The sequence below is a fragment of the Leptodactylus fuscus genome, chromosome 1 (genome assembly GCF_031893055.1).
Source record: "Leptodactylus fuscus isolate aLepFus1 chromosome 1, aLepFus1.hap2, whole genome shotgun sequence".
Lineage (NCBI taxonomy): Eukaryota > Metazoa > Chordata > Amphibia > Anura > Leptodactylidae > Leptodactylus > Leptodactylus fuscus.
In genome coordinates, this window is record NC_134265.1 from 214,376,223 (window position 1) to 214,390,370 (window position 14,148).

The window sequence follows — 14,148 nt, forward strand, 5'->3', positions numbered from 1 at the left end:
TGTACCCCAAAAGCTAAAAAGTGCAGTGCTCCTTCCCTTCTGAGCCCTGCTGTGTGCCCAAGCAGCAGTGTACACCCACATATGTAATTTTGTGCCCCTGGGGATGGCCCACTTAATAGTTTCAGGAGTGCAGGTCTCTGACAACACAAAGTGAGTGCAACGTATTGGGCACCGAAATGGCATATTTCTTTCAAAATTTAAATTTTCATTTTGTACATTAATTTTTGGGAAGCATTTTTAGGCTCAAAATGATAATACCCCTTGATACATTCTTTGATGGGTGTAGTTTTTAAAATGGGGTCACTTTTGAGGGGTTTCCATTGTATTGATACTTTAGGGGCTCAGCAAATGCGACATGGCACCTGAAAACTATTCCAGCCACATCTGCCCTCCAAAACACAAATAGCGCTCTTTCCATTCTGAGCCCCACCATGTTCCCATACAGCAGATTATGGCCACATATGGGGTATTGCCGTGTTCTGGAGAAATTGTGTAACAAACTGGGGGGCTTTTTCTCTTTTAACCCCTTGTGAAAATGAAAACTTTGGGGATAAAGTAATTTTTAACCTACACATCCCAAAGTTAGTAAAAATCTGTGAAACGGCTATAGGGTCAGAATACTCACTATACCCCTCAATGAATACCTTAAGGGGTCTAGTTTATAAAATGGGGTCATTTATGGGGGTTTTCAATTGTTTTGGTAACTCAAATCTTGTTTGAATGTGCAATGGGCCTGAAATATCTGCATGCAAAATTTGTGTCTTGAAATTCAGTTGGTGCACCCATCTCTTTGGGCCCTACCGTGCGTCCGTACATAGGATTAAGGCCACAAAGTGTACATTTTTGAATACGGGAGAAATGGGGTCATTTATTTTGGGGTGTTTTTCTTTATTTTCATGCCTTGTGTGCAAAAAAACTGCCTTTAAAATTATTCTTTTGTGTAAAAAATATGAGAATTTTTTGTTTGACACAAATTCTTTTAAAACCTATGGGGTCAAAATACTGACTATACCCCTCAATGAATACCTCAAGGGGTCTAGTTTATAAAATGGTGTCATTTATTGGGGTTTTAAATTATTTTGATAACGCAAATCTTGTTTGAATGCGCAATGGGCCGGAAACATTTAGAAGCAAAAATTGTGTCTTGAAATCCAGTTGGTGCTCCCTTCTTTTTGGGCCCTACCGTGCGTCTGTACATAGAATTAAGGCCACAAAGTGTACGTTTTTGAACACAGGAGAAATGGAGTCATCTACTTTGGAGTGTTTTTCTTCATTTTCATGTGTTATGTGCAAAAAAACTGCCTATAAAGTGACACTTTTGTGTAAAAAAATATGATTTTTTTTTTTGTTTGACGCAACATTTATAAAAACTTATGGGGTAAAAGTACTCACTATACCCCTCAATGAATACCTTAAGGGGTCTAGTTTATAAAATGGTGTCATTTATGGGGGTTTTCAATTGCTTTGGTAAGTGAAATCTTGTTCAAATGTGCAATGGGCCTAAAATATCTGCAAGCAAAATTTGTGTTTTGAAATCCATTTGGCCCTCCCTATCTCTTAGGCCCTACTATATGTGTGTACATAGGACTAAGGCCACAAAGTGTACAACACGGGAGAAGTGGGGTGATATATTTTGGGGTGTGTTTCTTCTTTTTGATGTGTTCTGTGCAAAAAAACTGGCTTTAAAATGACACATATTTGAAGAAAATGAAAATGTAATTTTTTTCATCATTTGTAATAATTCTTGTAAAATAATATTTGTTTGATCAAAATGCTCCCTATACCCCTCAAAGAATACCTGAAGGGGTCTAGTTTTACAAATTGGGTCATTTAATGGGAGTTTCTGTCATTGTGCCACCTATTCCTGTCTGCAAACATAGCTTGGTACAGGAAAAAATCACAAACTCAAAATTTCCAAAATTTGCATATAAACTTGATAAACTTGTAAATTGTCTAAGTTACTCAAATATGTTAAAATTATTTCAAATATGCTTGAAACACAAAAGGAACATTTGGAAGTATATAACTACTATTTTTTTTGCCCTGTATTATTGTGCATATGTGAGATATCGCAGCTGAAAATGGAAAACATTGAAAAAATGTCAATTTTCAGCATTTGCGAGTTTTTTAATAAATTTACACAAGTTATATCAGTCTAATTGTATCTTCTCAGTAAAATACAACATGTCACGAAAAAACTCAGAATCGCTTGGATGCGCTATACTGTTACAGAATTATTCACTGGTCACACAGGGCAAATTTCCAAAATTTGGCTTAGTCGTTAAGGTCCAAAATAGGCTGGTCACTAAGGGGTTAACACCCGCCCCTGTTAATATATACATGTGTGGTATGTATGAACTCCTCAGATATTGCAGTTTTTAGAAAGTACATTTTGTTTGCAGAAAGGGATTGTTTGAGCAGCACTTTAGTGGCAAATTTGAATTTTTGTGCAATCTTTGCTTGAAATCTCTGTTTGCCGCAACGTTGCATAAAGGTGATTGTACAGTCATGGGCAAAAGTTTTGAGAATGACACAAATATATTTTCACATGATCTGCTGCCCTCTGGTTTTTATGCGTGTTTGTCAGATGTTTTTATCACATACAGAAATATAATTACAATCATATTATGAGTAACAAAAGCTTATATTGACAGTTAGAATGAGTTAATGCAGCAATTCAATATTTGCAGTGTTGAACCTTCTTCTTCAGGACCTCTGCAATTCTCCCTGGCATGCTCTCAATCAACTTCTGGACCAAATCCTGACTGATAGCAGTCCATTCTTGCACAATCAATGCTTGCATTTTGTCAGAATTTGTAGGTTTTTGTTTGTCCACCCGTCTCTTGATGATTGACCACAAGTTCTCAATGGGATTAAGATCTGGGGAGTTTCCAGGCCATGGACCCAAAATCTCTGTTTTGTTACCTGAGCCATTTAGTTATCAACTTTGCTTTATGGCAAGGTGCTCCATCATGCTGGAAAAGGCATTGTTGATCGCCAAACTGCTCTTGGACGGTTGGGAGAAGTTGATCTTGGAGGACATTCTGGTACCATTCTTTATTCATGGCTGTGTTTTTAGGCAAGACTGCGAGAGAGCCGATTCCCTTGTCTGAGAAGCAACCCCACACATGAATGGTTTCAGGATGCTTTACAGTTGGCATGAGACAAGACTGGTGGTAGCGCTCACCTTGTCTTCTCCGAATAAGCTGTTTTCCAGATGTCCCAAACAATCGAAAAGGGGATTCATCAGAGATAATGACTTTACCCCAGTCATCAGCAGTCCACTCCCTGTACCTTTTGCAGAATATCAGTCTGTCCCTGATGTTTTTTCTGGAGAGAAGTGGCTTCTTTGCTGCCCTCCTTGATACCAGGCCTTGCTCCAAGAGTCTCCGCCTCACAGTGCTTGCAGATGCACTCACACCTGCCTGCTGCCATTCCTGAGCAAGCTCTGCACTGCTGGTAGCCCGATCCCGCAGATGAAACACTTTTAAGAGACGTCCTGGCACTTGCTGGTCTTTCTTGGGCGCCCTGCAGCCTTTTTTGCCAACAATGGAACCTCTCTCCTTGAAGTTCTTGATGATGCGATAGATTGTTGACTGAGGTGCAATCTTTCTAGCTGCGATACTTTTCCCTGTTAGGCCATTTTTGTGCAGTGCAATGATGACTGCACGCGTTTCTTTAGAGATAACCATGGATAACAGAAGAGAAACAATGATGCCAAGCACCAGCCTCCTTTTAAAGTGTCCAGTGGTGTAATTCTTACTTAATCATGACAGATTGATCTCCAGCCCTGTCCTCATCAACACCCACACCTGTGTTAATGGAGCAATCACTGAAACGATGTTAGCTGGTCCTTTTAAGGCAGGGCTGAAATGATGTTGAAATGTGTTTTGGGGGATAAAGTTCATTTTCTAGGCAAATATTGACTTTGCAAGTAATTGCTGTTAAGCTGATCACTCTTTATAACATTCTGGAGTATATGCAAATTGACATTAGAAAAACTGAAGCAGTAGACTTTGTAAAAATTAATATTTGTATCATTCTCAAAACTTTTGGCCATGACTGTACATATGAAACATTAAGTTGTGTTTTTATATACGGCATGCTGTGCAATCTCAAAAAAGTTAGCTTTTGGTGTCAGTTTGCTAGGTGCAGTATAGCTTTTTAACATATTAGTGAATAACAGCAAAATCCTGCTTGTCTTCTGTATTTTTGTTTTTGGGAGTCCAAGCTCTTGTTGTAGTTGATGTTTGCTGTACATATAGTATATATACACATTGTATACACCATAAGCTATTATTTTAAATGTATTTTTTGTATATGAATGTGAGATTGAACATGAGTTTTAGGTGCAAATATGTGTTTTTAGTGTGTTTTTTTTTTTTTTTTTTTTTTAATTATTTGTGTTTGTCACAAAGTTGCATGAAGGTTGATATGGCTATTGCTGACTCATTGAGACATATGTAATCTTCAGGTTGTCTACTTTCACAAAATATATAGGGTTTAGGGGTTCACCTGCTTTTCACGGTGTGTAATCCCTACATTTTATAGGATGATAATTTTTTAACATTTCCAGCTTCAAAGCAGATTTTTGTTCCTTCCAGTTCTGGCGATTTTCTGAAGACACATGTATGCGTGTTTAGGCCATAGTGTTAAGAATGAATTCTGCATATGTTGAACTCTTATTTTTATGAGGTTTTCTGCATATAATTTATTGTTTGGTTTCTACTTTTAACAATTTATTAGCATTTTTTCGTAAAACATTCACTTTAAATCAAAATTGCATGAAGGTGCCTGTTCGTATACAGTACAGTACAAAGTGGCATTCTGACAATGCTGCAGGTGTCTACTTTAAGAAAATGTATAGGTATAGGGGGTTGGATGATATTTTAATGTTGCAATTTAGGTTTGATTTATCCATCTCAAAACTGTGAAAATTGCTCTGGCTACTGGAGGTGCAAAATTGCCAGAGACCCTTGGCAGTGAAAGGGTTAACCTAGAGATAAATTTCTATTCTCCTTTATGATCTTAAACATGATCAGCAAATTCCAATATGGACCATGCTACAATGTTGGCCAAAAGTATTGGCACCCCTGCAATTCTGTCAGATAATACTCATTTTCTTGCAGAAAATGATTGCAAGCACAAACTCTTTGGTATTAATAGCTTCATTTATTTTGCTTGCAATTAAAAAACACAAAAGAGAATGAAGAAAGTCAAATCATTGATCATTGTACACAAAACTCCAAAAATGGGCCGGACAAAAGTATTGGCACCCTCAGCCTAATACTTGGTAGCACAACCTTTAGACAAAATAACTGCGGACAACCGCTTCCGGTAACCATCAATGAGTTTCTTACAATGCTCTGCTGGAATTTTAGACCATTCTTCTTTGGCAAACTGCTGCAGGTCCCTGAGATTTGAAGGGTGCCTTCTCCAAACTGCCATTTTGAGATCTCTCCACAGGTGTTCTGTGGGATTCAGGTCTTGACTCATTGCTGGCCACTTTAGAAGTATCCAGTGCTTTCTCTCAAACCATTTTCTATTGCTTTTTGAAGTACCGTATTTTCCGGACTATAAGGCGCACATAAAAACCTACGATTTCCTCAGAAATCGTAAGTGCGCCTTATAGTCCGGTGCGCCTTATATATGGATGGAAGCGGCGGCAAAGTCTGCGTGCCGCTTCCATACATACATAAAAGGCACCGTAAGGGTGCATTCACACTACGGAACGCCAGCGTGTATCACAGCCGTACACGCCGGCGTGACAGCAGGGCTGCCGGACACTTCCCATTCATTTCTATGGGAGCCGGCATGCGAGCGCTCCCCATAGAAATGGGCTCTATCAGCATGATTTTGCTGATAGAGCCCCTCCTCGCCTGCCAAGCGCTTCCAATAGAAGCGGCTGGCACGCGGGGGGTTAAGCGGCCGCTGGCAAAGTCTGCCTGCCGCCGCTTTCAATAACATATAATGCGCACCGGACTGCGCCTTATAGTCCGGTGCGCCTTATATATGAACCGAGACGGACTATAAGGCGCTCATGGGCAATGCGCCTTATAGTCCGTAAAATACGGTATGTTTTGGGTCATTGTCCTGCTGGAAGACCCATGACCTCTGAGGGAGACCCAGCTTTCTCAAACTGGGCCCTACATTATGCTGCAAAATTTGTTGGTAGTCTTCAGACTTCATAATGCCATGCACACGGTCAAGCAGTCCAGTGCCAGAGGCAGCAAAGCAACCCCAAAACATCAGGGAACCTCCGCCATGTTTAACTGTAGGGACTGTGTTCTTTTCTTTGAAGGCCTCTTTTTTTCCTGTAAATTCTTTGTTGATGCCTTTACCCAAAAAGCTCTACTTTTTTCTCATCTGACCAGAGAACATTCTTCCAAAACGTTTTTGGCTTTCTCAGGTAAGTTTTGGCAAACTTCAGCCTGGCTTTTTTTTATGTCTCTGGGTAAGAAGTGGGGTCTTCCTGGGTATCCTACCATACAGTCCCTTTTCATTCAGACGCCGACGGATAATACAGGTTGACACTATTGTACCCTCGGACTGCAGGGCAGCTTGAACTTGTTTGGATGTTAGTCAAGGTTCTTTATCCACCATCTGCACAATCTTGCGTTGAAATCTCCCATCAATTTTTATTTTCCGCCCACATCTAGGGAGGTTAGCCACAGTACCATGGGCTTTAAACTTCTTGATAAGACTGCGTATGGTAGACACAGGAACATTCAGATCTTTGGAGATGGACTTGTGGTCTTGAGATTGCTCATGCTTCCTCATAATTTTGCTTCTCAAGTCCTCAGACAGTTCTTTGGTCTTCTTTCTTTTCTCCATGCTCAATGTGGTACACACAAGGACACAGGACAGAGGTCGAGTCAACTTTAATCCATTTCAACTGGCTGCAAGTGTGATCTAGTTATTGCCACCACCTGTTAGGTGCCTCAGATAAGTAACAGTTGCTGTTAATTACACAACTGTGAAAAACATCTTGCGTGGTACCAGTCCCAAAGAAACCCAACCCAATGGGCTACAATCACTACCGACCTGTAGCACTGACATCCCACATGATGAAGGTTCTAGAGAGACTGGTCCTGACACACCTACGCACCCTAGTGAGCTCCACTCTGGACCCCCTCCAAGGCTTTAAGTGGAATTTTTGAAATTAACCCTCTTGATAAGATATGGATAACTTCATGATTGCCGTTGTTCTGCCAATCATGCAAGGACCCTTAGAGATCGCAAGAATGGATATATGGATCATCAGGCCAAGAATGTGTCCTACCACTTTGTTCATTCTGAATTTGTTAAAGTAGCATTTGCGTTTGTATGTTCTTCTTCTGTGTTTGGGTTTCCTCAGCGCATTCTAGATTCCTCACAAATTGACAAAAACATACTGAAAGGCTTTTCATAAAAAATGACCCTAGTGGATGTTGAAGATGAACAGCCATGGACTTCCATACTTCAATACTTTGGTTAGCACTGCAGCCTTGCAGCGCTGAAGTCCTGGGTTCAAATCCTGCCAAGGGCAACATCAGCAAGGAGGTTATATGTTTTCCTCGTGTTTGCGTGGGTTTCCTCCGGGTACTCCGGTTTCCTCCCACACACCAAAGACTTACTGATAGGGAATGTAGATTGTGAGCCCTATATGGGACAGTGACTGACAATATCTGTAAAGCGCTGCAGAATATGATGGCGCTATATAAGCATAATAAATAAATAAATAATACTCTCCCTGCACTTTGAGTCCTTTATGTGAGAAAAGCACATTGCAAATGTCCCTTATCCAGCTCTCTTGTAATTTAGCAGCTTTCTCTACATGGTGACAACTAATTATTCTGTGACCTCACATATACTGTATGTTAAGATTATTATGGAGGTAATTTTACTTTTTCGTTAATACAGCAAAAGATGTATGAGAGAACATGTTGTTAGTACAGAATTAATTATTAAACAGGAACAGACTCTGGAGAGTGCTGTCTTTTGTAAATCAGCTGATGTTGCCGATATCTCATTTTATATAAAATAATAATCCTGTGTTTATTTTGACAGGATGAGTCTAAGTGACAGCGATAGTGACAGTAGTGATGATTCATGTGCTCCCAGTCGTGGTACTACACCTATACAGAAGATGCCTCCATCTAATGTCAAGGTATTAGAAAGTGTTGTTTTTTTATGTTTTGTTTAAACTTTCTAAAATCTCCATCTGCAACAGCATTTCATGAGATACTCCATTAATGAGCATAGCAGCTGAGTGATCCTTCTTTTTCAGCAGAAAATGAAGTGTGTAGTGGTATGGCCGCATGAAAAGCTGATGAATAAAAATACTTCTGCATTGATAAATAATCATTTTGCACACACATGTTACATAAAACACCAAAATAATTCTTTGGAGTAAAGGCTACCTGTAAAATTCACAAACATATGGTATTGTTTACTGGTCTAAGTTTTTTTTTTTTTTAGCTTCCTTCAATTCTTGGTTGATCTAAAAGTCTTCCATGGGAAGTTTAACACCTTAACAATACACACGACACTATTACAGCTGGGTCACCATGGGTTTAATACACCGTTAAACATTCACTTTTTCTGGTCACCAAGAAAGGATTGCTGCTGTCCATGACCATAGACTATTCTCTCTAACACAGGCTAGGGCAGTTTAATGCCCCTCCAGCACCAGCAATCAGTGCCGGACAAATCTGATTGTCTAATCGCAGCATTGTAGGTACATATTCCAATGATCTGTGTCCACAGGTAATGCACCCTCCGACAGTGATTGGTGCTATACATAGCACCAACCACTGCTGAGTATCTGGTGGGTATGCAGTGGTATTACACTCCGATTGCTGATATTGGTTGATCTGTATAGACAGGCCAATAGCGGTTGTGGCGGGCAGAGTGTGTGCAGAATAGTCGCCATGCTTTCCTGTGAGCTGCTGCTGTGCTTCCCTCCAGCTCCCTTCCCATGTGCTGTCCTCTCCTCTGAGAGCCCATGTATGTATTTTTTTAACCTTTTTTTTAAATCTGTAAACCTACACTCCCCCTCTTCCAAACCCCATTTTTTTTCTTTTATTTTACTTTTTATCTCCCTCAAATAAATGTGTAAAAGCACAACAGTAGTTAATAAATTTCCCAGAGCTCCCAAACATACCAAATTCTGCATTCAGCAGTGGAGGCATATTCCTTCCTTGATATGGTCATAAAGGGACCAGAGAAAGTTGTCGGTTTCCTCTATTTTTGCTCATCATAATCCAGTGATGAGAGATTCCAAAAAGGCGCCACAGGACAACTGCTGAGGCAACTCCTGAAGTTCATTGACTAGATGTAAATTCCCCCCTCCCCCATTGAGTCTCAGCTTTCTAATTTTTGTGGACAGATTAGTAATCCAATTTGGAGATTTGTATCTATTTGTAAGTATAGCTACTGACAGAGGTGCAACTTCAGAGTCTGAGCGTCCATCCCACTTGCCTGGAAGCTCCTCATACAACAATGCCAAAGCCTGCCGTGTCCTGTGGACTTTATTCTCAAACTGAATACCCCTTTACTGCAACCAACTTGCCCCTCAGACATTTGCTCCCCTTGGAACCTGGAGCCAGTGATTCAGACATCTGCATTTACATTAGATCCTTCTTTCATAATGCTGAATGTTTTCCTGTCTCTTTGCCTTTTCCTCTCCATGAAATGCAGTGGACTGGCCCATGGTCACCTACCCCACCCCAGTGAATAAGTCCTCACTCTTCCAGAGGCTCCCTCTCCTTTGCATGACCTGAGATCTCATGGCTGGCCTGTAGTCTCAGACTCCCATCCTCAATCTGAGGTTATCACCCAACTTGAAGAACCATTCACTGCTAAAGAACTTGGACCTCACCATATCAGCACACTAAAGCCCTGGCTACAATAGATTCACTTCACAATTTTTCAAATCCCTCAAGGTGTAGTTAGGATCCGGTCTTCTGCTGGTCTTTAATGCAGGTTCGCCTTTCCTTCCTACATACACTAATTACAATAAAACCAGGTAAAACTATGTGTAAAAATCCCAGTGGCCAGACTGTGCGGGCTCCCCAAAGAGAAGCTCGGGATAATACTCTGAAGAACTTCTTTGTTATCAATCATGCTCATTGACATCATATTCCTCTAATGTCGATTTCCCTGGATGCAAGAAGGCCTGCTCGACTGGATGAACTGGTGATTCTTTAAAGCTGTCCTCTTGCAAATAGGCCTGAGTAATAACATGCTTATCCATATCCACGCTCTTTATAATTTTCTGCAAGCTTAGATCATAGTGAATGGCACCCTCTCTTCCACTCACCATCAGAAATGGAATGCCCCCTATCCACTATTTTGTATGTCCTAGTTATGGAACACTTGCTTGTTGCATCTGACACAACCCAAATATAAGGGGGCTTCAAGTCGATAATTTACATATTAAAGCGTAACTAAACTTTTGAACAATTTAGATTTTTTTTTTAGCAGTATAGTGTCATTTTGTAAGACTTTATTAAAGGGGCTCTATCATTGGGAAAAGTCATTTTTAGATAAGCACATCCTTGCATAACCTTTAAAAAGGCTATTTAACACCTACCTTTAGTATGTAAATTACCTCAATAGATATTGAATAAGTCCGTTTTTATCCATATGCTAATGAAATTAGACCATACACTGGAAGTGTCTGTGTGCACTGTATGCTCTATGTGTATGCATCAAAGACGAGACCATCAGCACAGCAACCTCTGCTGTGCATACACAGAGCAAACAGTGCACACAGACACTTCCCATGGTCTAAGCTCATTATTTAGCTACTTATTATTATTATTATTATTATTATTATTATTATTATTATGCTACTTATTCAAAATCTACTGAGGCAATTTCATACTAAAGGTAAGTATGAAATAGCCTTTCTAAAGGCTATGCAAGGATGTGCTTATGTACAAATGACATTTCTCAATGATAGAGCCCCTTTAACACAATTTGGATCCTTTATGTGAAATCCTGCATTTTTTCACTCTCTTCCTTGTTTCTGTATTATTTCAAAACACTGTTATCTTAGACAATTATTTTCAGAGATATCACTGGATGAAAACTTAGTTGGGATTGGGATTTTTATATCACATATATTATATATTATACTGCTGCATATAAATATCCTAGTCCTTGTGGTGTTTTCAACCAGAGATATTTCTGGAAAATCATTTAGTATAACATGATCTCCTTTCATGTTATACTAAATGAGAATCTCTTTCCAAAAGCAAATCTCCTCTTTCCAAAAGCAAATTTTTATGTTTTACTAGAGGGAGGACCCGGCTTCGCACGGGTATATTACATTTTATGTTTGTGTAGTGGCCCCATAAGAATTGTCCAGTTTTGCACTGATGTATTTTGTATGTTTGTGTGTATGTCCATAAGCGTCATGTGATTATGTGTATCTCATTTTGGATGTCAGTGAAAAACCTGTGATCAGTTGTTATGGATACCTGGAGTAAAGCTGTATCTAATCCTTCCCCGTGTAGTACTGTGTTTAGATGCAAGTATCCAATCCTTGTTGGTGTGGTACTTTGTGCAGATGCACATATCTAATCCTCCCCGTGTGGTATTGTGTGAAGAGGCGCGTATCTAATCCTCCAGTAAGTGAAACTGTGTGCAGACGCGCATATCTAATGACTCTGGCGTGTGGTACTGTGTGAAGATGCACGTATCTAATCCTCCCCTGTGCGGTATTGTGTGAAGAGGTGCGTATCTAATCCTACGGCATGTGGAACTGTGTGTAGACGTGGGTATCTAATCCTACGGCATGTGGTACTGTGTGCAGACGTGTGTATCTAATCCTACGGAATTTGGTACTGTGTGCAGACACGCTTATCTAATCCTCTGGCATGTGGTACTGTGTGCAGACGCACGTATTTAATCCTCCCCTGTGTGGTATTGTGTGAAACGGCACGTATCTAATCCTACGGCATGTGGTAATGTGTGCAGACGCGTGTATCTAATCCTACGGCATGTGGTACTGTGTGTAGACGCGCGTATCTAATCCTACAGCATGTGGTACTGTGTGCAGACGCGTGTATCTAATCCTATGGCGTGTACAACTGTGTGAAAACACGTGTATCTAATCCTCCCCTGTGTGGTATTGTGTGAAGAGGCGCGTATCTAAACCTACGGCGTGTGGAACTGTGTGTAGACGCGTGTATCCAATCCCCCGGCATGTGGTACTGTGTGCAGATGCGTTTATCTAATCCTATGGCATGTGGTACTGTGTGTAGACGCGCGTAGCTAATCCTCCCCCGTGTGGTACTGTGTGCAAACACGCATATCTAATCCTCCCCCGTGTGATACTGTGTGCTGAGACGCGTATCTAATTCTCTGGCTTGTGGTACTGTGTGCAGAGGCATGTATCTAATCCTCCAAAGTGTGGTACTGTGTGCACACACACGTATCTAATCCTCCCCTGTGTGGTATTGTGTGAAGAGGCGCGTATCTAATCCTTTGGCGTGTGGAACTATGTGTAGACGTGCGTATCTAATCCTACTGCATGTGGTACTGTGTGCAGACGCATGTATCTAATCCTATGGCGTGTACAACTGTGTGCAGACGCGCGTATCTAATCCTCTGGAATGTGGAACTGTGTGTAGACGCGTGTATCTAATCCTACGGCATGTGGTACTCTGTGCAGACGCGTGTATCTAATCCTATGGCGTGTACAAATGTGTGCAGACACACGTATCTAATCCTCTGGAGTGTGGAACTGTGTGTAGATGCCTGTATCTAATCCTTCGGCATGTGGAACCGTGTGCAGACGCACGTATCAAATCCTTCAGTGTGTGAAACTGTGTGCAGAAATGCGTATTTAATCCTCTGGTGTGTGGGACTGTGTGGAGACCCGTGTATCTAATCCTCTGGCGTGTGATACTGTGTGCTGATCTGTGTATCTAATCCTCTGGAGTGTGGAACTGTGTGTAGACGCCTGTATCTAATCCTTCGGCATGTGGTACTGTGTGTAGACGCGCGTATCTAATCCTATGGCATGTGGTACTGTGTGCAGACGCATGTATCTAATCCTATGGCATGTACAACTGTGTGAAGACACGTGTATCTAATCCTCCCCTGTATGGTATTGTGTGAAGAGGCGCATATCTAATCCTACGGCGTGTGGAACTGTGTGTAGACGCGCGTATCCAATCCCCCGGCATGTGGTACTGTGTGCAGATGCGCATATCTAATCCTATGGCATGTGGTACTGTGTGTAGACGCGCATATCTAATCCTCCCCCGAGTGGTACTGTGTGCAGACGCGCGTATCTAATCCTCCCCGTGTGATACTGTGTGCTGAGACGCGTATCTAATTCTCTGGCTTGTGGTACTGTGTGCAGAGGCATGTATCTAATCCTCCAAAGTGTGGTACTGTGTGCACTCACACGTATCTAATCCTCCCCTGTGTGGTATTGTGTGAAGAGGCGTGTATCTAATCCTTCGGCGTGAGGAACTTTGTGTAGACGCACGTATCTAATCCTACTGCATGTGGTACTGTGTGCAGACGCGTGTATCTAATCCTATGGCGTGTACAACTGTGTGCAGACGCACGTATCTAATCTTCTGGAGTGTGGAACTGTGTGTAGACGCGTGTATCTAATTCTACGGCATGTGGTACTGTGTGTAGATGCGCGTATCTAATCCTATGGCATGTGGTACTGTGTGTAGACGCGTGTATCTAATCCTATGGCATGTGGTACTGTGTGCAGACGCACGTATCTAATCCTCCCCGTGTGATACTGTGTGCTGAGACGCGTATCTAATTCTCTGGCTTGTGGTACTGTGTGCACACACACGTATCTAATCCTCCCCTGTGTGGTATTGTGTGAAGAGGCGCGTATCTAATCCTTTGGCGTGTGGAACTATGTGTAGACGCGCGTATCTAATCCTACTGCATGTGGTACTGTGTGCAGACGCGTGTATCTAATCCTATGGCATGTACAACTGTGTGCAGACGTGCGTATCTAATCCTCTGGAAGGATTAATCCTCCAGAGGATTAGATATGTGCAGACGCGCATATCTAATCCTCTGGAATGTGGAACTGTGTGCAGACGCGTGTATCTAATCCTATGGCGTGTACAAATGTGTGCAGACGCACGTATCTAATCCTCTGGAGTGTGGAACTGT

At 41.4% G+C, this 14,148-nt stretch overlaps 1 protein-coding gene across 2 annotated transcripts in view; it reads left to right on the plus strand.

The window, feature by feature from the left end:
• The window catches only part of MLLT1 (MLLT1 super elongation complex subunit), a 260,650-nt gene that overhangs the window by 201,133 nt on the left and 45,369 nt on the right, over window positions 1-14,148 (plus strand). For both annotated transcript variants that reach the window (XM_075283405.1, XM_075283412.1), the window contains one exon: window positions 8,050-8,149. In XM_075283405.1, coding sequence (XP_075139506.1) covers window positions 8,050-8,149 — 100 coding nt within the window. The remainder of the gene's footprint in view (window positions 1-8,049; window positions 8,150-14,148) is intronic.